Source organism: Dermacentor albipictus, chromosome 1 (assembly GCF_038994185.2).
Source record: "Dermacentor albipictus isolate Rhodes 1998 colony chromosome 1, USDA_Dalb.pri_finalv2, whole genome shotgun sequence".
NCBI lineage: Eukaryota > Metazoa > Arthropoda > Arachnida > Ixodida > Ixodidae > Dermacentor > Dermacentor albipictus.
Genome location: NC_091821.1, coordinates 214,082,405 through 214,105,131, shown reverse-complemented (window position 1 = coordinate 214,105,131; position 22,727 = coordinate 214,082,405). Strand labels below are relative to the sequence as shown.

The window sequence follows — 22,727 nt, the reverse complement described above, 5'->3', positions numbered from 1 at the left end:
AAATAGTTCACAACACATACACGCACCGCGGCTGATGATGTGCGTCGCATGTTTGCTCAGCAAAGAGAAATTTCCGCATACTGTAACTACGCTATACCAAAAGGCTACACAGTGGTTCTTCGACGACCGCGTATGAACTCACATCACGTAAATTTATTTATTTCAATACCTTCAAGGCCCAAGCGGAACGTTACAGAAGGGAGTGGTAAAGAAGGGTTTAGTCATAATACAGAAAAAGAAAACATTATAAAAAACAGCAATAAAAAAGCACAAGTTTACGCGAAACGCAAGAACACAAGAGGCACCCAGGCAGATTATATTCAAATGCATAGTTTTGCGCGGCGGTTTTAAACAAACAAGTGCCAAAAATATCGGCAACAGAGGTGGGCAGGTAGTTCCAATCGCTGGCCGATGACGGCCAGCGATTGGAAATTTCACAAAGCGCGAGTCAAACCATCTTCAAATCATTTCACAGCACGCGACGGTAACACATTCAAGCAGCGCAGCGCCGGCTCGCACAAGCTAGAGAGGAGGAAAGGCTCACCGCGCACACTTTCCTCCTCGCCGGTAGAAAAGGTCTATATACATTTTTTTCCCCACCCGCTTGCACAAACGCGAGCCTCTAAGTCTATGCTTAAATCCGAATCTCGTCTTATCCTAACCTAAACTAAGACCGGACTTCCCGGCCGCAATAGCGCGCTTGTACGAACCGACAAACATTAATTAGACTTAATGAAGACGGTAGGTACTTTAAGTACCTAGGCAGTAAGTTCTGCCGCCGACAGGGAATGAGATGGGGAACGGGCCTAACTCGGTCGAGAGGTCCGCATCGCTTGGCACTGACCAATCGGTGGCCGTCGCCTGAAGTAAATAGCCGGCAAGACACCGCGATTTTCGTAAACGCTTTCCCGCGGACGGAATGACAAGTATGGACATACAGCCTGCAAGTAAGCGTATCAGAAGTCAGCATCGGACGGAAGACGAGAAATTGGACTTGATACATCTGATAGGTGAGTGAAGAGCCCCATTATTCAGTAAATTTAATTCCGCTGTGACGAGAAAAAAGCGCGAACATGCATGGACAGGCCTAACCGAAATTCTCAATTCAAGGCCCAGGATCCGGCGAGATGTAAAAGAATGCAAAAAACAATGCAAAACAAGTTTATCAACTCCGTTTTCGTTGGAGCAAAACAGTCGTGTGCTCGGGCAGCCTTGTAAATATTGACCAACTCAGAATTTTTTACGTTGATCGTGAATAGACGCAATACAATTTTTTTTCCGGCTGCAATAACATATTGTTCATTGCTTTTATCGCCAAATTCCTTGTAGCACGCTTCTTTTCCTGTGTCCGTCGTCACCCACGTCACACGAGGACATGACCCACTAATGGCGGAAAATGCGGCTTGGGCGCGTCTATTCGTGCACGTTGATGGTATCGCCGGCCGTGATCAAAAACCACCGGGGGCGAAGAATTTGAGCGCGAGCACCAATTGTTGCTCCACGCTGAAAGCGTGGCTCCGGCAGGTCGGATGTTCACGATCGTCACACAGGAGGAGCTCGGCGAGGCACGCGATGCCAGCGGGACCAAACCGGAATCACCTCTGAAGCTCGTATTCGTCGAACACTTCGAAGATGTTCGTGCGATCTCGGAGCACACATTCGCAGAACATCAGGAGCTCGGCAATCAGTTCGGGTCGAGCCAGCCGCACGGCAGCCATGTTGACACAGCACGATAAAGATTGGAATCAGCCTGCGTGCGGGCAGACTGTTTCAAGCTTATTTCCCAAGCTTGTGTTAATCTAGCGGGCTGGCTAACGGTTTCGTGCAAGTGACTTATCGCCTAGGGAAGCTCCATTAAAACTGAAATCGCTCTGAAGACGGGAATTAGACTGAACTAAAGAGTTCTGTGCAAGCGGTCTTCTCGAATCTCCTAGCTTATAAGGAAAACGTAAATACAAAGATTGTCAGAAATGGCCCACCCAGAAATCGGCACACACACTCCGTTTAAGGAAGCCGGCTTCACTGCGGACGGCGCGACAACGGAAAGCGTCTGAACGGGATCTCCCAATCTCGTTGTCATAAAAGAATGCATAGAATTTCAGTCACGTCCTTGCTAACCGCACGGCTTGCCTCTTCCGTTGGTCTGGAGACGCGCGTGCGAGCGCCTCGAGCGACGGACGTACCTTGTCCAGGAAGTTCGTGACGTCGTACACCCTGTTGTGAATCACGATCCAGAGATCATTTTGGTGGCAATGCTGGTACACATCCTGCAGCGTGTACCAAGGCAGCTTGGGCTTGCCATCGCCGGCGCCGTCACTTGCGGCCGGCGCCAAGTCGGAAGAGGCGGTCACCATGGACGCCGCCGCGTTGCCCAGCTGCTGGAGGCCCGTGCTGGCGACGGCCACGAGGGAGCTCAGAGCGTCCAGCATGCTGAATCGGCTGCGCACGAAAGCAAAAGCGAATGTGTTCGGTTTCCGGCACCCCGTCGCTTTTTCTCTCGTTGAAGCCCACTCGATGAGATGGGGGCGCGTAGGAAAGGCACGCAGGGCGAAGGGACAAATTGCGGACGAGAGTGCGGCTGCTGAAAGCGAGCGGTGCCGTCGAATAAAGGGCCTTCTCCCGTTAGCGATTACGCAATCGCGCCGGCAGACAAGTTTCGCGGTCGTGGAAGCCCGTGCATCGGACGCGGGAGCCGGCTTTTGGACTTTTGGTAAAGCGCGTCGAGTCCGTCGACACGGGGATATATAATGGCTACGCCTATAGATAGCCTAGGAGAGCCGATTTACTGCCGCACAACAGAAAGAATGTCGCGCACGTTTGTGCAAAACAACTCGAATAAGTTAGATAAGAAAAGAGAGAGAGAGAGAACGCCCGTGACGTACGCTGCAGAATGACCGAAGGTGCAAGCTCAAGGTGAATTCTTCAAGGCAACCGGAACCATTTCTTCACGACAGGTCGGTACAGAGCGGGTTCGCTTTTTCTAAATGTCCTTTCAAATCGACTCGCGCCGCAGCGGATCGATCTTTCTTGCTAAGTTATCGAGGCGCTGACTACACCAGAACTTTAGAACGTGCCGCGTTCTGCCAACACTCTTTCTGGGGCCATATTTTCTAACCATTCATTTAGTTCACCCTTCCTTTCGCCTTTCGTCATTGGACTGTTACGTCACCGCCTCGTGGTCACCGCCGGGATTAGCGGCGCGACGCGTGATGAGAATGAAAAGTTAAACGGATCGTTAGAAAATATGACCGCTGAAAAGCCACAGAGTTTCCCACAATAATTGCTAGAGGAAACTCTGGCACTGCAATCGTTTAGCCACCATGTGAATGATGGGAAGTACGTGTATTTGTCTTATCTTCGTGTTTGTGGATTCAGACATTCTTGTGGCTTCGTTTAATATGCTTTATCCGCCTTTATTCTCCTATATTTCAGAACAATCTATACTTTTCTGAGCGCAGCAGACTTTGCGAATACGGACAATCGCTACTAAATGCAGCGGTTCAGCCTGTCGAGTTGGCCAAATGGAAACGCGCCAAGCGACTCAACGCTCCCGCTTGCCCGCGAGGAATTCCTGAGGGCGTCCGCGATGCCACTTGTCGATGCATGCGCCCGCGGCGCAATGATTTCAATATCGGGCTTATGTGCTCAGAGGTCTTGTTTTCGAGTCCTGCCCTAAGGACAATTTTAATAATGCTAATATGGTTATTTATAACACGGCACATTGCTGAAAATTACGAGTTGAGACAGTCGCGAAGCCGTTTCAAGCCAGAAGGACGAAGTTTACGCAAATCCATGTACTATACCCATCATTCCCATGCTATCTCAACCACCCGGTTACAGCTCCCGTAGACACTAGCGCCAGCGTTCCCGCCAGTAATTATTGTATGAAACTATGTGGACAGCCTTCCAGGCCTACGCGTCACGGGACTTGACGCCATCTACGTGGCCGCGCGCCAGCCGACCAGCTCTGCTTAGCTTTTGCAGACCGGAGATGTACTGGAACACTGAGTGAAAATATAGCGAAAGTGATAATACGCCAGTAGTTTCATCTTAAAGATAAATGCTAAAGTTATACCTTGTAGTTAACGGCTTGCGGGATATAAAGAAGTGCGTGAATGCATGCGAAGGCATGCTTTGCTTGACAACCATTCTCTCCGCTGGGCAAGCCACCTGTCAGGAACACGCCAACTGCGTACTCGGGACTGCGTGAGCAACATACAGCGACAACAGCTGGTTCGAGACCAGTAGCTGAATGAGAGCATAGGTGGTGGTATTAGAGCGACGCTTACTGCCGTTCCACTCACGTTTCACGGCACTCAGGCACTGCAGACAGGTGCGTTGGTTTCGCCTTTCTGATAAGCGCGTCTCCCAGAGGTGCAAGTGATGCGAACTCAGCTTCGCTGCAAATCGACTGAGGCGCCAGATGGGTGCACCGCCACCCTCTTCCACGCCTTACGCTGTCCCGTCACTAGTACACGCGCACTGTAGCTTTCTTGCTGGCACCGCTCTGAGCAGAGCGGACTGTGTATACGCTAAACTATAACATAACAGGACGCTTTAGCTGAAAATTTACGGTCCGCTACGCTCAGACCGGCATATGCTAGCGATTGCCGCGCAACCGCTTAGCGGGAACGCTAGTACGCTTGCGAACGACGCTCATGCCGGCAGCAGTACGAAGATTGCTTCACTAGCTCTACTTACAAAGCCGACTGATTACGCGTCTGCATGGCTTCTTGGGCGTTTAGCCCGTTTAGCAGCCGAGCTGATAGCGCGTCGCTCGCGTTTCGGCAAGACCTGCTTATCATATGCGACATCTACGTAGTTCCCTGCAGTGCCTCACCGTGCGAAATGTGAGCGGAGTGAGCGTAAGCGGCGCTCAGCTAAAGCTGTCTGCTATAACTCTCTATTCTAAGAGTACTCTACTCAAGGACAAATAACGGTCGTTCGCTAGAGTTCACGTGGCTCTTTTGCGCCCGATGCTGCTCCTGCGCCTTTGTTTTCGCGACCGAGACATCTTGTCGGGGCAAACTTTCGTTGGCTACCCTGGGCCCGTGTCTAAAATGCGTCGATGCAAAAATCCCCGAAGCGTGTGCGTGCGTTCGTGCGTGTACTGGTGTTTCTTTCAAGCTACCGCGTTTCATGTGCTCTTCAATGAACACGCAGGACAATAAGCGGAAGCTTTAGCTCGGGGCAACTCCAATTTCTTTATTCAACTGCATATAAAAATCATAAATGCTCTCATTCGACAACCGCTTAATGGAATTCCATAATGAAACTTTCCATAAGGGACTTTGCTGCATTTGAGGGAAAACGTTTCATTCTGGCAACCGTAAAAAGCTGGATTTTGATTTAAGACCTCGCACCTTTTGCCATGTTTGCCAAAAATCTGTAAGTTTAAGAAAGCTGAAGCACGAAGTTTACAAATCCGGTATTCTGCACCAAAAACAGATAGCACATTTCTGTAATCGGTTAAAGTGTCTATAAAGTGGCCGAATTCTATATATGAGTTTACAACCTATACGTGAATTTTTACAATGCTTACGAAAGTGTTGCAGAAGTTCTACTAAACAGCGTATATTCAAGAGCGCTGTATAATGCATTAATTTTGTCTACATTAGGATGTCTTAATAAGTGAAGTTTACGTAATTGCGATACCGTTGTTTGTTACAGTGTTGCAAACTTGGTACTAGAGTGTTTCTTTTTTTTAATTTTGCGATCTCCAAAAATCTATATAAAACAATTACGGCCTAAATAAAACATCTGCTGCCTACAGTCACTAGATTATAACTTTTTCTTTTTGATTTAACTGCAGCAAATCTAATTAAAATCGGCGCATTGGATGCCGAGCCAAGCAATTTCTTGGATCCTAAGTATTTAAGTAGGAGCTTCCGAGGTAAAGCGCATCGTTTCAGGGCCGCGTTTCAAATCCTGCTTCTTTAAGGACATTTTCTGCCTTCCTGCTCCTAGTAGCGAACAACGTTCTCGCTATTTTTCACGGCCTTAGGGTGAAGTTCACCGCATGTTGCGAATAGCCGTGACCACATTCAGTACTCAAGGACGATAAATGTAAAAACGAAAATGCAAGTTCTAATTTAAGTTACTCACGCTACACATTTCCTAAAACGTAAATAGACGCTAAGATAGGAAGCAGATACTTGCAAATGCTGCGAAAGCAGTGCAATCAACACCATCTGGTTGATAATTAGAGTAGCGATCTTCAAATAAGCAGCTCGGTGCCAAACAGAGTCCTATCTCAGTGATTCAGAGGTTTCGACACCGATACCCAAAAGAACCGATTAGTATTGCGGGCGGACGCCACATTTCTTTACGGCGGCGCATTAACGGCCGTCAACCTGCCGCCCGCATTCGAAACCCACACCCCGTTTCTAGAAGCGGACCTTTTACAGTACGTGTGGACAGGAGATAGCACATCTCTCATTCCGATCGGAGCACGCATGTTGCTTTAAACTGTGCTTGGGTGGAGACCAGAAGTGCTTTCGAACACGTTCCCACGTTCTGCCGTTCCCACGCACACGGTGGCTCGCTGCCGCCCGACTGTCTGTGACCTGGCTAGGCTGAATCAAATACCGTGCACATCGCACTTTGTTGGTGCGGCATGCGACCCTCTCCCCACACGCCGCCGCGTCGCTGAGGCGCGCGTAGTGCCGCGGAATGCGGTCCGGCTATCGTCTCGCAGGGCACACTGCTGGAGATTTGCCCGACTCCGCGCATAATATCATCACTCCCGATCCCCGCACCCGATGGCCGCGTAGTTCTCGTATTACGGGCGGCACGAAAGTGGGTGAGCCCAGTTTTCTCTCTTTGCAAAGTTATATTCGCTGGCGCGCGCCGCTCTTTCTGTGCCAGGCGACGATACCAACGGACACCTTTGTCTGAGGTCGCACTGCCCGTCATACGTGAGCTCGCTCGTTAATTATTATGCAGAAACCCGCACGGTGCAGTTGGTGAGCGCGCTCATTCTCTCGCTGTCCTGGCCTGGCCGCGATATATGTGTGAGTCGTTGAGCCGCTGCCAAGTGTGCTATAGGGTGCGTCGTCTACTGTGTAGACATCGTCTAGTGGGTTGCATCACATGAAGTGAGTCGCTCACATGAAGCACGCTCGCACGAGTGACCTCTGAACCTAAGATGCATCCGCCGTGGTGCTTTAGTGGCTTTGGCGTTGCGCTGCTAAGCACGAGGTCGCGGGATCAAATCCCTGCCGTGGCGGCCGCTTTTCGATTGGGGCGAAATGCGAAAACGCCCGTGTCCCGCGCAGTGGGGGCCCGTTAAAGATCTCCTGGTGGCGAAAATTAATCCGGAGTCCCCCACTACGGCGTGCCTCGTAATCAAGTCGTAGTCTTGGCACGTAAAACCGAAGAATACAACCTGAGACGCGCAGGAGGTCGTGTCATACTTTTGACGCCCACTATACCGCCGCGTACAAGTACGAGCACCGCGGCGTACGCAAGAGGTCAACAGAGACACCCCCTTATAGGGTACCTCACAATACTAACCGCGCAACTGTGGCGACGACCGTCACTGTGGCCTGGCAAGTAAAAAGGAAAGAAAGAAAATGGAAAATCGCTAGTGCACCCGGCACTTTGATTCGGGGAGCTCCTTTGCCCCTTCGCAACAGTGTTGCGTAATGCTAGGGCGAGCTCAGAAATATAACGACAAATCTATTGAGCATCGCGCGGGGAGTCGCTGTCCTGGCACAGACAAGAGCAGGAAAGCCCGCCGGGAACAAGCGACCCACTATATTTATAGCAGTCCGACAGGGCCAGCGAGATTCGCTGTCCTTCAGAAACTGTCGCACCCCGTTCTGGCGGTCTCTCAAGAACGAGTTCCCTCAGAATCAAAATGATAGAGCTGCGAGTGTGCATCTCCAAAGACTGAGTGACTGCCCAAGGTAGACAGCTGTGCAAGGACGCTGTAATTGCTGTTTTATTAGCGACACATTCTTTTTCAGAGGGGCTGTAGGCGTTGCGGTTGCATTCACACTTTTATGCCGCCGGTTTCTTCGCGCTCACTGCAAGGCAATCCGAAACGACAGCCCCGAAAAGACTTGGCACGAAGGCGCATTTTGTGTTTATCAAGTGCACAGCGCCTACTGCACCTTGACCGCTGATCTGCTGCTGCCTTCAAGGTCGCACTCGGTGCCGTGATACAGAATCAGTGTATTGTGCAATCGCCTCAGCATTATGCAATCGACACAACTTTTCATACTACGTTCTCAAAAAAAGGAAAAGAAAGAAATAAGAGAGGGAGCAAGGAAAACGAAAGTATGAAATGCACCAGGCTGAGCAACCCCGAGAATAGAGTATAAATTAGCATGACCACCAACTGCTTATAACGGCAGCGCCCGCTTTAAGTGGTCTGAAAGAGGCGATATTATCAGTGTATCGGGATAACCGCAATGAGAAACCAAAGACTAACACACTGGAGCTGAGACAAAGTGTAGCCAAGAATTTTGCTCAATTAAGGATTCAACAATCAGATAAAAACGTTGTGTCTTCTATCAGGCTATTTCATTCCTCCGATGAACACATGTCTCCATTCTTTCAAGAGCGTTTGACAGTGAAGAATCCATTTGAAGGCAGGAATCGCCGTGTGTAGAATTAAGTTGTGGATTACTGCGCTGCTTGATTAAATTACACATAATGTAATGGTAGAACAGATAGGCTCATGTACACGTGGGGGCTGTGCCCTCCTTCATTGCTGTGTCCCATCTAAGAAAGTGGCGCAGTAAAGCAGAATTATGTCGCAGCAACCAGCCGTTGCTTAAGCCTTATAGAGCAAAAGGTTTAGACTAATATTCGCTGGTTTATTGCGCGTATTTTGTTGTGTGGATAACTTTCTTGGCCTCTTTCGCCCATTTTCGTGGTTGGTTGTGGCCGGCGTCCTGTGGTCGACGATTTGTGTTTGGTGGTCGGTGGTGGTTAATGTTCGATGGCCGGAGTTGCGAAACAAAGGCACCGAGAAAAAGGACGCAACGGAGTTGAAGGGGGTAGGGGAGGGGAAGGGGCGAGAGGGGGGATGGTCAAACGCGAGTTCTCGCTCGAAGGAGGAGATTTAGATTGGAAAAGAGAGAGAGGGGGGGGGCTGTCGCTCGTTCGCTCGTTCGGGCTATTCGATTAGTCACAATCATCATCAATGGTTCGCGCACAAATTTTTACTTCTAGCATGTTAGCTGTGGTTTTGCTATTATTTTAGACAACTGAAGCTAATTCACAAGAATAACTCAAATATTACAACATAATTTTGCTGGTAGTGTGCTAGAATAGAGTAATTCAATAACCAATTTGCAGAGAAAGAGTCCCCCGTCTCACAACTTATATATGCTACATTGAAATTCTTCATGGCTAACAAAGGTGGCTTCGGGATTGAAGCCTGAAGAAAATTGGTCAATAGACACCATATTTTATGATTGCGTCGCAGTGCTAGCGACCTATTCTTTAAACGCAAGTTCTGCGTCATTTTTTAGTATTACATCGTTCATCCTTGTGCTGCGCCGAGCTAAAAGGCCCTTCCATTGTTCTGACACCTTTGCGCTTATACAAGCGCAAACGGGATGGGATGTTTGTAATTTTGTACAGGATAGCCTACTCATATTTTGCAAACAGCGCGCACTAGCTCACCGCGGGCGGGAAGGCCTTTAAGCAGTTATAAGATTAGATGCGTCCGTGATAAAGCAGCGCATGACATGACGTGCAGACTTAATAGGCGGCTGTCTGGGCACGTGGGCATTTACGCTTTACAAGGAAGTCTCAAGCCGCAAACTTTGAGGAACATCTTTTGGCAAACGTTCAAAGACATCAAACACGACAAGGGCTATTTTTTTAACAAGTTGTTTGTCGACCAGCTATCTGTGAGGCCAGTCAAGCGGGAATCTAAGGCTCTGCTTCTGCCATTACGACGAGTGTCATCGCATGGTTGAAGCGAGGCTTGTTCGGGCATCGCAAAGTATAGGAGTGGCGGCTTGGCCGCGCGAGGCACGCTCGATTAAACAAAACTCAGGAAGAACACGAGTTTCCCAAGAAGTCGAGTGTAAATTGTGAGTGCATGCATGAGCTAAAAAAAAATCGCTGGTCTTCAGCGTTTCTTCTGGCACTCAATTCATTTACTGTGAGAGAAGGAGGCTTTTGGGGGCGGTTCACACTGTCATTTTGGAAAGAACAACTTATTGTTTGCGATGCACCCAACATAGTCCTCGACCGCTACAATATACTGCATGTTGTGACTTCTGAAGTACATGCACAGAAGTCACCAATCTCACTGCGGGGCGCAACTCCTTGCACAAATTGTCCAGCGCGAATGCCGTGCGATAGCGCATTTGGTTATCGCGTCCGTCTCCGAAGTATACGCATCGCCGCAGGGACATGAGACGAAGGTTCTTCTGTTCATGTTACAATATTTGCAATACGAGGGCGTAAAGTGTGCCACCCCGAGTGAATTCGCAGCTTGACTGTTCACGAAAAGTCTGGAGAGGACGGCAGTAGGCTGCATGGGTGATTGTTCGAAACTCTAGAAACTGCATCACGCCTAAAATAAATATAAAAAAACGTATCACTTAACCAATTAATTTGTGAATTACTTTTTACACTAATAGAATTACACCCATATTCGTATTGAAATCAGTCGAACAAAAATATCAAATACAAGTCTGAAGACTAAACATTCGAGAAACCGGTAGTGGTGCATACAGAGTGCAAGCGGATCTACCTGAACAGAAGTTTGACGCTTCAAGCGTTTTGCCTTCACGCTTTTAACTCACGCTTTTCCCACGCTTTTCCACGCTTTTAACTAACCAGTGTTGCCGAAGAAATCCAGCAGCATTCACGCCATATTTCCGTCGTAGTTCACCAGGGCACCTTGGAAACCTCTTCGCACCAGGGTGCTTAACAAGGCACGTAGTTCATCCACGAACAGTCAGCGAGAAAAATTAGCCACGTTTCCTCTAACACAGACGTGTGCGTACAGTGACGTGGAAGAACATTCTACATCTTGTGGAGGCAGGATGTTGTACAAGATAATTGAGTGAGCTGACGGCATATAGATAGATAGTGTGTGCTTTAAATAGCCAAGGAAAGGTGGATGGTCCTGGGACCGAATACGCGAGAATCTGTTTGAAACAGCCTCTTAGTGTACACCAAATATTAACCCGAAGTAGTGAAATATTCAAACATTCTCATATGGTCGTGCTCAGACATTACTGCATGCCTTCGGTGTCTTTAGGGTCTTAATAGTAAGAAAATGAGGTGTTATCGCAGGAAACAAGAGGATGCAGAAAAATTCTGCAGTTTCAAACTGCATCGTATTAGTGCGGCGGATAGCATGTCTTCACTGTTTCGTTCTAGCGAAACGGCCTTCAGTGATGCATTTAGCTTCGTCCAGATTTCAGCCTTTTATTCTAAAAAATAAGCAGCATATAGTCGCCTCATGAGAATGCACCCTGTACCATAGGTCGGAAAACTCACTCATGAGTCGGCTCACTCAAGCTCACTCAGGCTCAGACCGAACCGTCAGTCTGAGAATGAGCGAGCCCGGCTGTGTAGAACTTTGGGGAATCTGAGCCCGAGTGAGCCCTGCAGAGCAGAATTATGGCAAGTACGAGTGAGCCAGGTTGAGTAAAACTTTAGTGAGTGTGAGTGCGGGAGTAAGTTCTAAGCAAACAATATATGTATAATTTGAGAGCGATCGACTCTACGAGTTCCGTTCATTTTGCCAACACCCTATGCCCTCTACAACCGCGCCTCCAAATTTATGTGTGTGATTTAGGTGACGGAGGCAGGGAAGCAGGAAGAAGGCAAGTTCTGAACGATTCCCCTGGCTTCATATACTGGCCAAACTGCTCAGTCGTGACAAATTGAATGAACCCTCATCGACTCATGGAGCGGACATTTCTTAAGCCTCTGGTGCTTCCAAACTTTCATGAGCTTGACGATTTCCTGCGGTGCTGCTATTGGAAGGACCTAAAGCCCTGTGCCAGGAGACACACCGCAAAGTGCAACCACCGGGCCTCCGAACTTATCTACAGCAAATGCACTTGCGCAGTTCACGACGAGGTGTGTACAGCATTTCTGTACCTATGGCACTGCGCCTGTGAGAAGACTACAATCAGCCACGCGGCGTTTCGCACTTGCTTAGCCGTCTCGAGCTCGTTATTTTTTAAGTTACGACGCAAACGGTTATTTGAACACCCTCCGCGAGTTCTGTCTAGTTCGCATGTAACAAGTTAGACATTACAGCTTATTATACAGTTTTGCACGCGCCTTGGTAATAGTGAGCCTGCAACCCAAACAAACTTCCGGTCCCATATCCCATCAGCCTACTATGTTAAAAGCAGAAAGTTATGTTTTCATTTTGGATCCACGTACGAGGCATCACTATTATGTTTTAAAATAAAAGAAATGCGTTTTATGCTTGAAGTTCAGGTATTTATGACTTTTTGTAGGAAACGCGGCAAAATGTAATTGTATATTTGTTATAAAGAGTAAAACTTCAGAAGAATAAAGGTAAAAAATTTGGGCTTCTGCATTGCCGAACTACTGCTGTTCATCGGTTTTTTTTTCTTTGTTTATATACGAGGAACGTTCCCAAATTAGGTTTCGTCATTTTTTTTAATGAGAACATCGTACACCAGGTGAAACAAACACCAAAAGAATCCGCGCCCGTTACTGGTCAACGACGGAAGGAGCGTCGGCGGAGGTGGGATGACGCATGCGCAGAGCGCCGAACAAGAGGCAGGAGACCGGCGTGGCCGAGGTTATTCGAGTACAAATCACGATGGCATACAGAAGTGTGCTGACAACGCAGTCGCCAATGGAAGGACGTGCTGTTATCCGGTTTGAATGGGCATCTGTACCCTGCATTGAAAGCCGCACTCTCGGGACACCAGTTCCGAAAGAATGCTGAGGTGGAGCAGGCTGTGCGACAATTATTTGCATCGCAGGGCCCCAAGTTTTACCAGAATGGGTTCTTCAAACTGATTGCACGCTACGACAAATTTCGCAATGTCGGTAGCGACTATGTGGAAGAAACAGTGCAAGGTCCATGTGAAAATAAATGACGAATCTTCCTTTCGCAACCTCCATATATATATATATATATATATATATATATATATATATATATATATATATATATATATATATATATATTGGAATTCCCAGTGCACACAGTACTCGTGGGCATTGTGTCAAGCTCCGCTCATGTCGTTCCACTCATGCGTTCAGGAACGTAGATTTGTCATGCGTGTGACGGAGAATGCAGCCGTCTGCACTTCCTAACCAAACTACTACTTGGTATGTATATGAGGCCGCCACTGACGTCTGTATGCCGTGTACTGTGCCCCACCACGCTTACGCACTTAAGACGTCAGTCGCAACGGTGCACGCAGAAAGCCGGCGAACTTATTTAAAGAGGACGTTTATTTGCGAACCCCTCCGGCCTTTGCTGACCGTGGCTGCTTTCTATCTCGCCGAACAGCTCCCAGCACAACAGCCCGATGCTCTAACCGTTCGGCCACAATGCGTATGTTTTTTTTTCGGTATTTCATTCACCGAACACAGGCAACACAACACGGAAATTAACAGTGGAAAATGTATAATAATAATAATATTTGGGGTTTTTACGTGCCAAAACCACTTTCTGATTATGAGGCACGCCGTAGTGGAGGACTCCGGAAATTTAGACCACCTGGGGTTCTTTAACGTGCACCTAAATCTAAGCACACGGGTGTTTTCGCATTTCGCCCCCATCGAAATGCGGCCGCCGTGGCCGGGGGTGTAAAATGTAACCAACTATAGTAGTGCGGAGGGGGAGTCGCGTGCATAGTTATTTCATGCCCACGCCTAACGAGAAAAACGACGGCACGAAAACAAGTCAGCTTTCGGCAGTAGCGAAACCGCGAACTTGGCTCGCCCGCCTTTGCTCGCCCGCTGTGCTTTAAGAGGAAATGCCCCGGACGAAAACCCTCGCTGCGACACCGACCCAGCACTAAGTAGTATACTGCATTTCTATACAATCATGTGGGACGCTAAAAAGTCCGCAGGTCTCCCGGTTATATCTAGTGGTCCGCGCGCCTAAAAATGCCGCTGTCTGATTCGCATAACGACGGCCGTTGTTCTTTGCGCTCCAGTGAAGCATTATTTGACTCGAGCCCTTCTCGCAGGGGTCGGCCTTCGTGCGTGCCGCGCTATTTCTGATGGCTGCTCTAATCAACGCCGCAGTCTCCTCGCTGGATCTCGATGCCGACGCCAGAGCGGTGGCCGCGCGCGCTGCCTGCATCGGCGGAGACGCCCGCGGGGCTGCCGCTGTAGCCGTCCGCATTTAGCGCTGCCTCTGGGCGCGCCCACTCGAAACCGCTGCTCTCAGCCTGTTCGCGGGGCGCGTCACGCTCGCTGGCCCGCGCGAAACGAGGGGGGCGCCGCCGGATGACCCAACTGCGTCACCACCCTGCGATGGCTGGCTCTTGCCGCCACCTCTGCAGTGCCCACCGCGGGGCAGGCGAATGCATGGCGCCACACGGGTCTCGCTTCCCACAAGCGTGGCTGTTCTCGTGAGAAAAATTTGCCAGTCGAGGCCAATTTGCTCGCGAATCGTACGGTAGGGTGGCGACCCATAGTGATATCCTGATGTCGGATGACAAGGGATAGACTGTTTAGCAGAAATAGCGCTGGGTGCCATTTTTTAACCCTCAAATTAATGAAGAGGCACGCACCGTCGGAACGCTGCTAGGTTTGTGTTCGTAATACAGTGCGTTCGTGCAAAATCTCTCGTTAGGGATGCTAAATAGGTTGTATAAGGGTGCCTATAGATTTATCTACATGTTAAACAGGATCAGAAAACTGCGAACCGGCCTCTAAAAACAACTTACTCTAATCTGTAAATTTGGCAACGTATACACAGAAAAAATAAACGAAACTTGTTCCACCATAAGATAGGACAGGGAAAAAGATGATAAGGGGGAAACTGGTATTTAACACGTTAAAAAGGTTGCGAATGAAAAGAATTATGTTGATACCAAGCTCTGTGCGAATCGGTGGACGCGGCTTATCGGCATCACACCAATCAATACTGAGAGGCTATTGGTCTCGCGTTGCGTGGTAGAATCGCAAGTTTACGGGTGCACGCATTGAGAAGCACGGAACATAACGCATGACATATATACCGCCTCCGCACCCCTTGCATACATAATCAACAACCTTATATTATAGGTATGTCAGAGGTATGCTTTACTATGAAATTTCCACGAATTTCATAGTTCAGTCACATCGTGTCTTTCCCCATGTAAACAACGTGAAGTGTTAGAACGGTGATCGCGCGGCCTGCTACGCACGCCTGATCCAAAGACGACAGGATTCGTACAAAAAGGCGGCATCGTAGTACTTAAACGTCCATGCTTAAATAATAAAACCACAGCTACCGATAGTGTCAGTTTATATATGTTACATGGGAAACACTCGAAACATTCGGGTTGACTGCATGCGCTTCAACTAAACAGTGAATACGCGCACTATAACTATCCCCCTTATATAAATATATAACTTGAAAAAAGTGCACGCCTACGTTAAAAAGCAAAAAGAAACACAACATTTTAACGTGCGTCTGCAAGCACTTATTTCAATTTATTAAACATGGGATCCGAAGAACTACTACTTTGACACACACACATTATATATATATATATATATATATATATATATATATATATATATATATATATATATATATATATATATATATATATATATATATATATATATATATATAATGGTTATATGTTGGAGCATTGTTTTGCTCTGATTGTGCATGCCTGAGTGGTACGATGTAATCTTCGCCGCCCAAATGCTTACTCCCGTCAAGCGTATTGTGTACCTTTATAAAGCAGCCGTTGTATCACCCTACATTCATGTCATTGCGAGTGATTTTAAAGCCGCGTGATTGGCACCCACGACTTAGATCAAAATACGCAAGAACATACCGCTAAATAATTGCCCAGGTCAATAAAACAGTCATTTCAGCTCGTTGGTGTAGATTCATCGCTAATACTTGAATACGGGGCGGCACTAGAACAAGAACAGAAAGACAAGAAGGGACGGGCCACGGGGACGGGCCAAGCGCTCACTCGCCACTGCAAATGTTTCTCGAATGGTGCTCAGTACAGACAATCACGCTGAACATGGGTCACACTACGGTGAAGTTGTAGGCACGTACAGGCAATGAAACAGAGTCACAAGCGAAATGAAAGCAAGCGAACAAAAAATGATCCGCAAGACAACCATATATTATCCAAACTCGACAACTGTTTTCATTTTTCTGAAAGTGCGACCGAAGGAGGACTAACGCAGCTCTTTGCTTCAGTTATTCTAGAGGCGAAATGCCTCATCTGTCCTCTAATCAGCTTTTAGTTGTCGTACGATTAATGTGGCCGTGACATCAAAGCGAGCCAAGCAATTTCGTGCATTTGAACAATAATAGTGACGACAACTGAGACGCAAAGACCCTGTTTCTTTACTTACGACAGTCAGGGCTTTCTGGTTTGTCCGCGTCTCTTTCATTTCTCAGTCATCGCCATTTGAAGTAGCAGCGGGGCTGGCATCTTCAGGTTACATTAAAACGTCTCCCTCACTCCCTCATCCGTTACCCTGCATCGTCACAATTATAAGGAGCGAGGACTTGCCATGTTTATTTTATTTATGATATAAACTACATGGCGCCATCTTATTCCACCGACATTTATTGCCACCAACAATGCAGATTTCGGAACTAATTCTTTTTTCCAGTGAACAACCAACTCCTGCGGCGTCGAAGCGGCGCAGATTTCAAGCGCGCGATCCTCCAGTGCAAGCAGAGCGCCACTGGAGGATCGGGCGGCATTCTGGCAGCCACCGGCTTCACCCTGATCGTCCTTCGGCCTTCCCCCAGGCGGCGCGCCGCATCCGGTGGGCAGGTTTAAACTTAGAACGGGTCGGGACGCGAAAACAAACGAGTTGCACCGACAGACCGAACCCAGCCCGTGCTCCGCGTGCCCCGAAGTCTCTGGAGCAGCGCTCGACTCCCGACCAGAGACGTTACGACGATGGCGCCCCGAAACTGGAAGCGGCCGCTGACGCTCATCTACAACGACAACTACAAGTACGGCAACAGCCTGTATTCGGGCGCGCTGGACGACATCGAAAAGCGCTACCAGGCATCCCTGTCCAGGACGACCTTTAGGTCTGACCGTGGCGACCTCGGACTGAGCACCTTCTCCAGCTCCAACATCGGTTCGGCGCCGGAGCCCTCCGCGGGACGGCCGGCCACCGCCGCTACGAACGAGTCCGACCATGCGCTCCTCTCGCCATCTTTCTCGGCGCCGTCGCGGTCACCCGTGCGATCTATGCTGGACGCCGACCACGACCTGCGCAAGGCGCGCTCGCAGGGCGACTTCGGCCGGCTGCGCAGCAGCGCCCTGCGGCCAAACTCGTGGAGCGACGAGGAGGCGCTCCTGGACGAGCAGAGCTACACGCGCAGGCGACGCCGCAGGAAGGACAGGAACGACTTCCTCTTGAGCAGCCCGACGGTGGCCGCCGGCGAGAACATCGACTACTACTTCGACAAATGGTGAGCGCCGTCGTCGTCGCATTACACGCCGACGCTTGTGCGGCACGTGCGCGATGCCAGCAAACATGAGCTGGGGCCCAAGTCTGCTGGCATGAATCCGTCTGTATATTCTTGAGTACGTACATACATACTAGCAGTTCCCGTATAATGCAGAACTCTCGCAGACCGGCAATATGTGAGCATGCCCAATGTGGCTCTTCTTCGGTCTTCGCACACTCTCAGCGGCTCTCTGTTTCCATGTAGGGTCACGAAACCTGCCAGCGGTGAAAACTGCTGAATATTCCCGCAGCCTACATATACGCAATTTGAAATTGAGTTTGCAGCGGTGTGTGCGACCACTGACCTGCACCACTGATGGCGCATTCGGCTAGTTGCTTTAGAGCGGTCTCGTATGCTACAAGAATTGTTAAATAGCTTTAAAGCTGTATTACTATAATGAGCTGATAGCGATAATCTGGCTTCAGTAGCGCCATTAGAATCTTTGCTCGTGCTCGCACGAAAGCTTAGTTGCTGTCTTACACAATGTGTGTAACACTGTCGAGTCGCTTTGAAAAGGCTACTCGAATGTGCCATGAATTCTAGACAGCGGTTACAAGTTCTAAGGCAGTTCACATTTTTCAGGCCTCTAGCCCTTTGCGAACTATTCTGCAAGTGAGTAAGTTATAGTAGGCTACTAGTATAAACCGTCCAAAGAAATAATACACCATGCAATCTGGTTCAAGCGCGTAATACTTTTCTATGACAATAATATACGATTTAATTGCTGCATACTTGTATAGCTAAAGCTTGAGTGTAAAGTCGAATGACTGTACTTTCCTTCGAAGTTTATATCATACGAGCTTTGAATTCATAACTATCTACAGCTATGTACTGTTCACAATATTACCCGCCGTGGTTGCTCAGTGGCTATGGTGTTAGGCTGCTGAGCACGAGGTCGCGGGATCGAATCCCGGCCACGGCGGCCGCATTTCGATGGGGGCCAAATGCGAAAACACCCGTGTACTTAGATTTAGGTGCACGTTAAAGAACCCCAGGTGGTCAAAATTTCCGGAGTCCCCTACTACGGCGTGCCTCATAATCATAAAGTGGTTTTGGCACGTAAAACCCCATATATTATTATTGTTCACAATAAACGAGAGCAGTTTTCTAATAGCACGGAAATTATTATTCCAAAGAAAGCTTAATCAAAAATCGTATTTAAAAATTACCTAGCCCCTTTTCCAGCGAATCAATTCTACGATTTAATCATGCGTGTTACATTACCGTGGACTATGTTAAGTAATACAAGGCGTCATCACCAGCCGGTGCCGCCATCTCTCCTAGAAACAGTACAAAGAATTACAGATTAACAATTGTGCCAAGATTTACGCTTACATGAATGATCCAGCGTGGTTCCTTTTTTTTTGCGTTGTGCGAACGTATGTCTATATAGTACGCGTTAAAGCCACAGGATGCCAAAAGTATGTAAAGCATTTTTCTGCGAAACTGCCATCTAGAGTCGAAAGTATAGAAAGTACATGAATATCAACATCCTCCTGGCAAGACTTGTAGGCTCGGGGGCGATTACGGGGATGAGAAGAGTGCGAGGCTGGCGGTTGCTCAGATAAGCATGGTGAGCGAGCAGCTTGGTCGGCCAAGTTGTTGAATGGTCTCTGACCATGACCCTGAATCCAATGAACTAAATCGCTGAGGTGCGACGACTTTTGTTACCTATGTATTCGTTGACATGTTTGTAGTGTCCTTGTAACTTTCTCCAGTTTCTTCACTGCCCCAAGTGAGTCAGTGTAGGCGTGAATTTTCCGTTTGTTAATACACTGACAGCTTGGTGGCGTCATATATGGCTTGTAGTTCGAGTAAAAATGAGCACGGCATTTCGGTGGCATGGGCATTATAGGTACGTTATACTTAATTTCGGTATGACTTCGGCTTACGAAGCATATTTCCGTCCCCTTTGTGGAGAATTATTCGGAATGATTTATTATCAGTTAACATTGCTCTTAGCAGGTAATATAGACATGATACAGTCAACAGCGAAATAGAATGTGCAGCGACGCGTTCTTGACCAGTCGTCAACATTTTGAAAACATGCATCCCTATTAACATCACGAGTAACAAGAACTTATGGCCATCCTATTCTACATTCACTAAATGTCATTGTAACATTAAAGGCATTGCAAATAAACATGTACAGTGGTATTAAACATGATAACACGACGCTTCGCAATGCAGTTGAGGACACATCAATTTCCCAACCGAGTTTGGCAGACCAAATTTCCCATTGACAGTGGTAAACCAACATTTCAACTTTATAAATTACGTCAGACGGATGGCCACTTCATAATTTGGTCAATTTAAAAGTGACAGCGACCGGGGGAAAAGAAAAAAAGAACAGCTCCTGCAAAATTAGCAAACTGTTTCACTATGAAAAAGGAAAGTTCGAGAGAATGGGTCAATCTGGGCGCGCGACAGACCTGTCACCCGTCACCACATCTGCCGTTACTGTCACTGTGCGTTCCGCGAATGCATGCGAACAGTTTCGCCCTCGGCTATTGTCCTAGCAATAAGTATACGTTTCGTTTCATCCGCAATTTCATTTCCGTATAGTCTCTTCTACTCGCAGCCCCTGGAAGAACGCAGCATATTCCGTTCATCTGGAAAACGTTTATAGCGTAAAATATGCGGACCGTCGCTGCTAAGGCGTACGCAGGACCACCTGTGAAGCTTCATGTTGATGGTGAGCATCACGCTCGATGAAGTGGCACGATAAAAGGAAGCGTGAACAAGGCTTGAGTTAGCCAGCAAGCTCGAAGATAACACATGGCACATTGACGATGAGGGAATGAAAGTCGTGTCATCGTGTCAGATTGTTCTCATCAAGCGAGAAAAACGCCCCGAAACGACGTTGACGGTTGTGCGCAGCGCTAGCTCCATGCTGTTTCATGCCTTTCCAGTTTCGAGTTCGACTTCCGTTAATTCAGAGTAATTTTCATCACAAAATAGGTAACTAAATTTTCTGCAAAAACGTTGGTTGATTAATTCCGGCGAAGTAAGCTTAACGTGCACCTGGCATCTTTCTCCCAATTCTCATGCGCACCGTTTCCAGTGATAGCCACACTCCAGTTTTTTTTATTACTATTATTAGTTTAATTGTTCCAGTAGATAATCGGCGTAATTCGAGAAACTGCGCCCGTACTCCAAGTGTGGCACGAAAAATTATGAATAGAAGTTCATTTGTAAGCCTGGAGGCAGCCCAGGGCTTAAGGATTGGGTCCGAACAGGCACATTTGGCAGAACGTTTTGTCCTAATAATGGCTGTGAGGAAATTCCTTTTATTTGTTACTTGTGCGTGTACACCTCAAGGGCGTCAAGTAAGACGTTTCTCCAGAAACAGAGCACAGGACGCATGGGCCTTTACGGATGCCTCAAGATCAGTAGTTCAACTACGTTGGTGTTGTCGTTGCCTATACTGTGAAACATCCTTATAAAAGTAGCCCAGTAACATTGGTACTCCAATTAACTTAGGTTGGCTAGTGAAGAACATTGTGCGTTCGCTCATCGAGTTCACAATTTCACCGACTGGGCTGTCAGCATTCGGTTCGTCACTTCAGGTCACCGTACGGGTTGGGCAGTCAAGTATCAATTCAGGACGTTTAGACACCTCACGCGCCTACCAATTATTCTAGTGTGTCTTAACCCGCCGTGGTTGCTCAGTGGCTATGGTGTTGGGCTGCTGAGCACGAGGTCGCGGGATCGAATCCCGGCCACGGCGGTTGCATTTCGATGGGGGCGAAATGCGAAAACACCCGTGTGCTTAGATTTAGGTGCACGTTAAAGAACCCCAGGTGGTCGAAATTTCCGGAGTCCTCCACTACGGCGTGCCTCATAATCAGAAAGTGGTTTTGGCACGTAAAACCCCATAATGTTTTTTTTTTTAGTGTGTCTTATGCAACTAAAATGGCGAGAAATGCTTGCTTACAGATTTCTAAGTAGAGCGTCAACCAGACGGTGTCCCTTGATTGGCGTTGTCACACGCAGTTCTTAGCAGTAAATCAATCCCTCTCCCCTCACCGCACCTAATAAAAACACAACTTCCGCGAAAGAAGGGCTTTCCCACGCTAATGCACGTAGAGCTGATTAGCGCCTAGCACGTTATGCTATGCTACCCTGGCCGTCGCAGCTTTGGACCGTCGCTACGTTTGTATTCAAGAGTGATGTAGGATCACTCCACTTCTCTCTCAGTGGGGGTCGCAGCAATGCGATTCCCCGCCACTTTAAGCAATAAAGCCTTCATCTCAAGCCAGATGCGCAGAACGTGGTGTGACTGCAGCTACGTGAACACGTTGTTACAACGGCGTACACAAAAACATGTCAATTACACGTTGAAGGGCTGCCCACTATATCGCTGCAGAAGCACCTCAGCTCGAGGAAGGGTGCACTTGAACCCATTCCAAGACGGTATTTCCCTCGCCATCCTTCTCACCAGAAAAACATTTTTTCTCTCTTTTTCTGCGTGGCGCGCTTCCTGCGTTCATGACCTTCCGTTTTCTGTCGTCACTGCATTTCGCGCTTTGCTCCGTCAGTCCGTTTTTAACCCAGCGTCTTTGCAAACACTGAACTTTTAAACGGGAAAACGCTGGCTGTGTTTCAAGGTTTACAGAAGGTAAGGAGACGGTAACTTCGGACTCTGAAGGCCTCAGTTGTTGAGAATTCCGTTTGCTGGCACTTCTGCCCGGTTGGCACCGGGCGCGTTTCGACGCGTAATTGTGAGCTCTTGTCACCTCGTTGCCGTATTTACTGCTAAAAGGGCAAGAAAGCGTAGATTGGAAAAGAATGTCAAAGGACTGCGACAGAAAACGACAGCGCCAGACACCGCCGTGCGCGATATACATCGCGGATGCAGCATGCGCAGACTGCTTACGAAATCAATTCTCTGAGGGAAGAACTTTCTAAAAATTCAGCATTCAAGATGACAGCATCACAGCCACGTTGTTACATTGAAGTACTTTGAGAAGCGTGTACATTGCGCCCAACAGGCAGTTCGTATTAAAGTCAGTCGATAAATTTTAACGCCCGAATCTTAATTGCTTTCTGCCGGATGCCGCCAGTTTTCTAAAAATAC

At 48.1% G+C, this 22,727-nt stretch overlaps 2 protein-coding genes across 10 annotated transcripts in view; one reads left to right on the top strand and one right to left on the bottom strand.

Annotated features, from left to right (window-relative positions):
* Nucleotides 1-22,727, bottom strand: part of LOC135900082 (cytochrome b5-like) — an 84,269-nt gene that overhangs the window by 9,485 nt on the left and 52,057 nt on the right. For 4 of the 6 annotated variants that reach the window (XM_065429534.2, XM_065429537.2, XM_065429536.2 and 1 more), the window contains exon 2: nt 2,184-2,439. In XM_065429534.2, coding sequence (XP_065285606.1) covers nt 2,184-2,439 — 256 coding nt within the window. Of the gene's footprint in view, nt 1-2,183; nt 2,440-4,075; nt 4,165-4,304; nt 4,606-22,727 lie in introns of those variants that run through there. The other 2 variants (XM_065429538.2, XM_065429533.2) reach the window with 2 other exon arrangements.
* LOC135900081 (uncharacterized) overlaps nt 16,963-22,727 on the top strand; it is a 39,897-nt gene continuing 34,132 nt past the window's right edge. For 3 of the 4 annotated variants that reach the window (XM_065429532.1, XM_065429529.1, XM_065429528.1), the window contains exon 1: nt 16,963-17,608. In XM_065429532.1, the coding sequence (XP_065285604.1) occupies nt 17,085-17,608 (524 nt within the window). In that variant the 5' untranslated portion in view covers nt 16,963-17,084. The remainder of the gene's footprint in view (nt 17,609-22,727) is intronic. The other variant, XM_065429531.2, reaches the window with a different exon arrangement.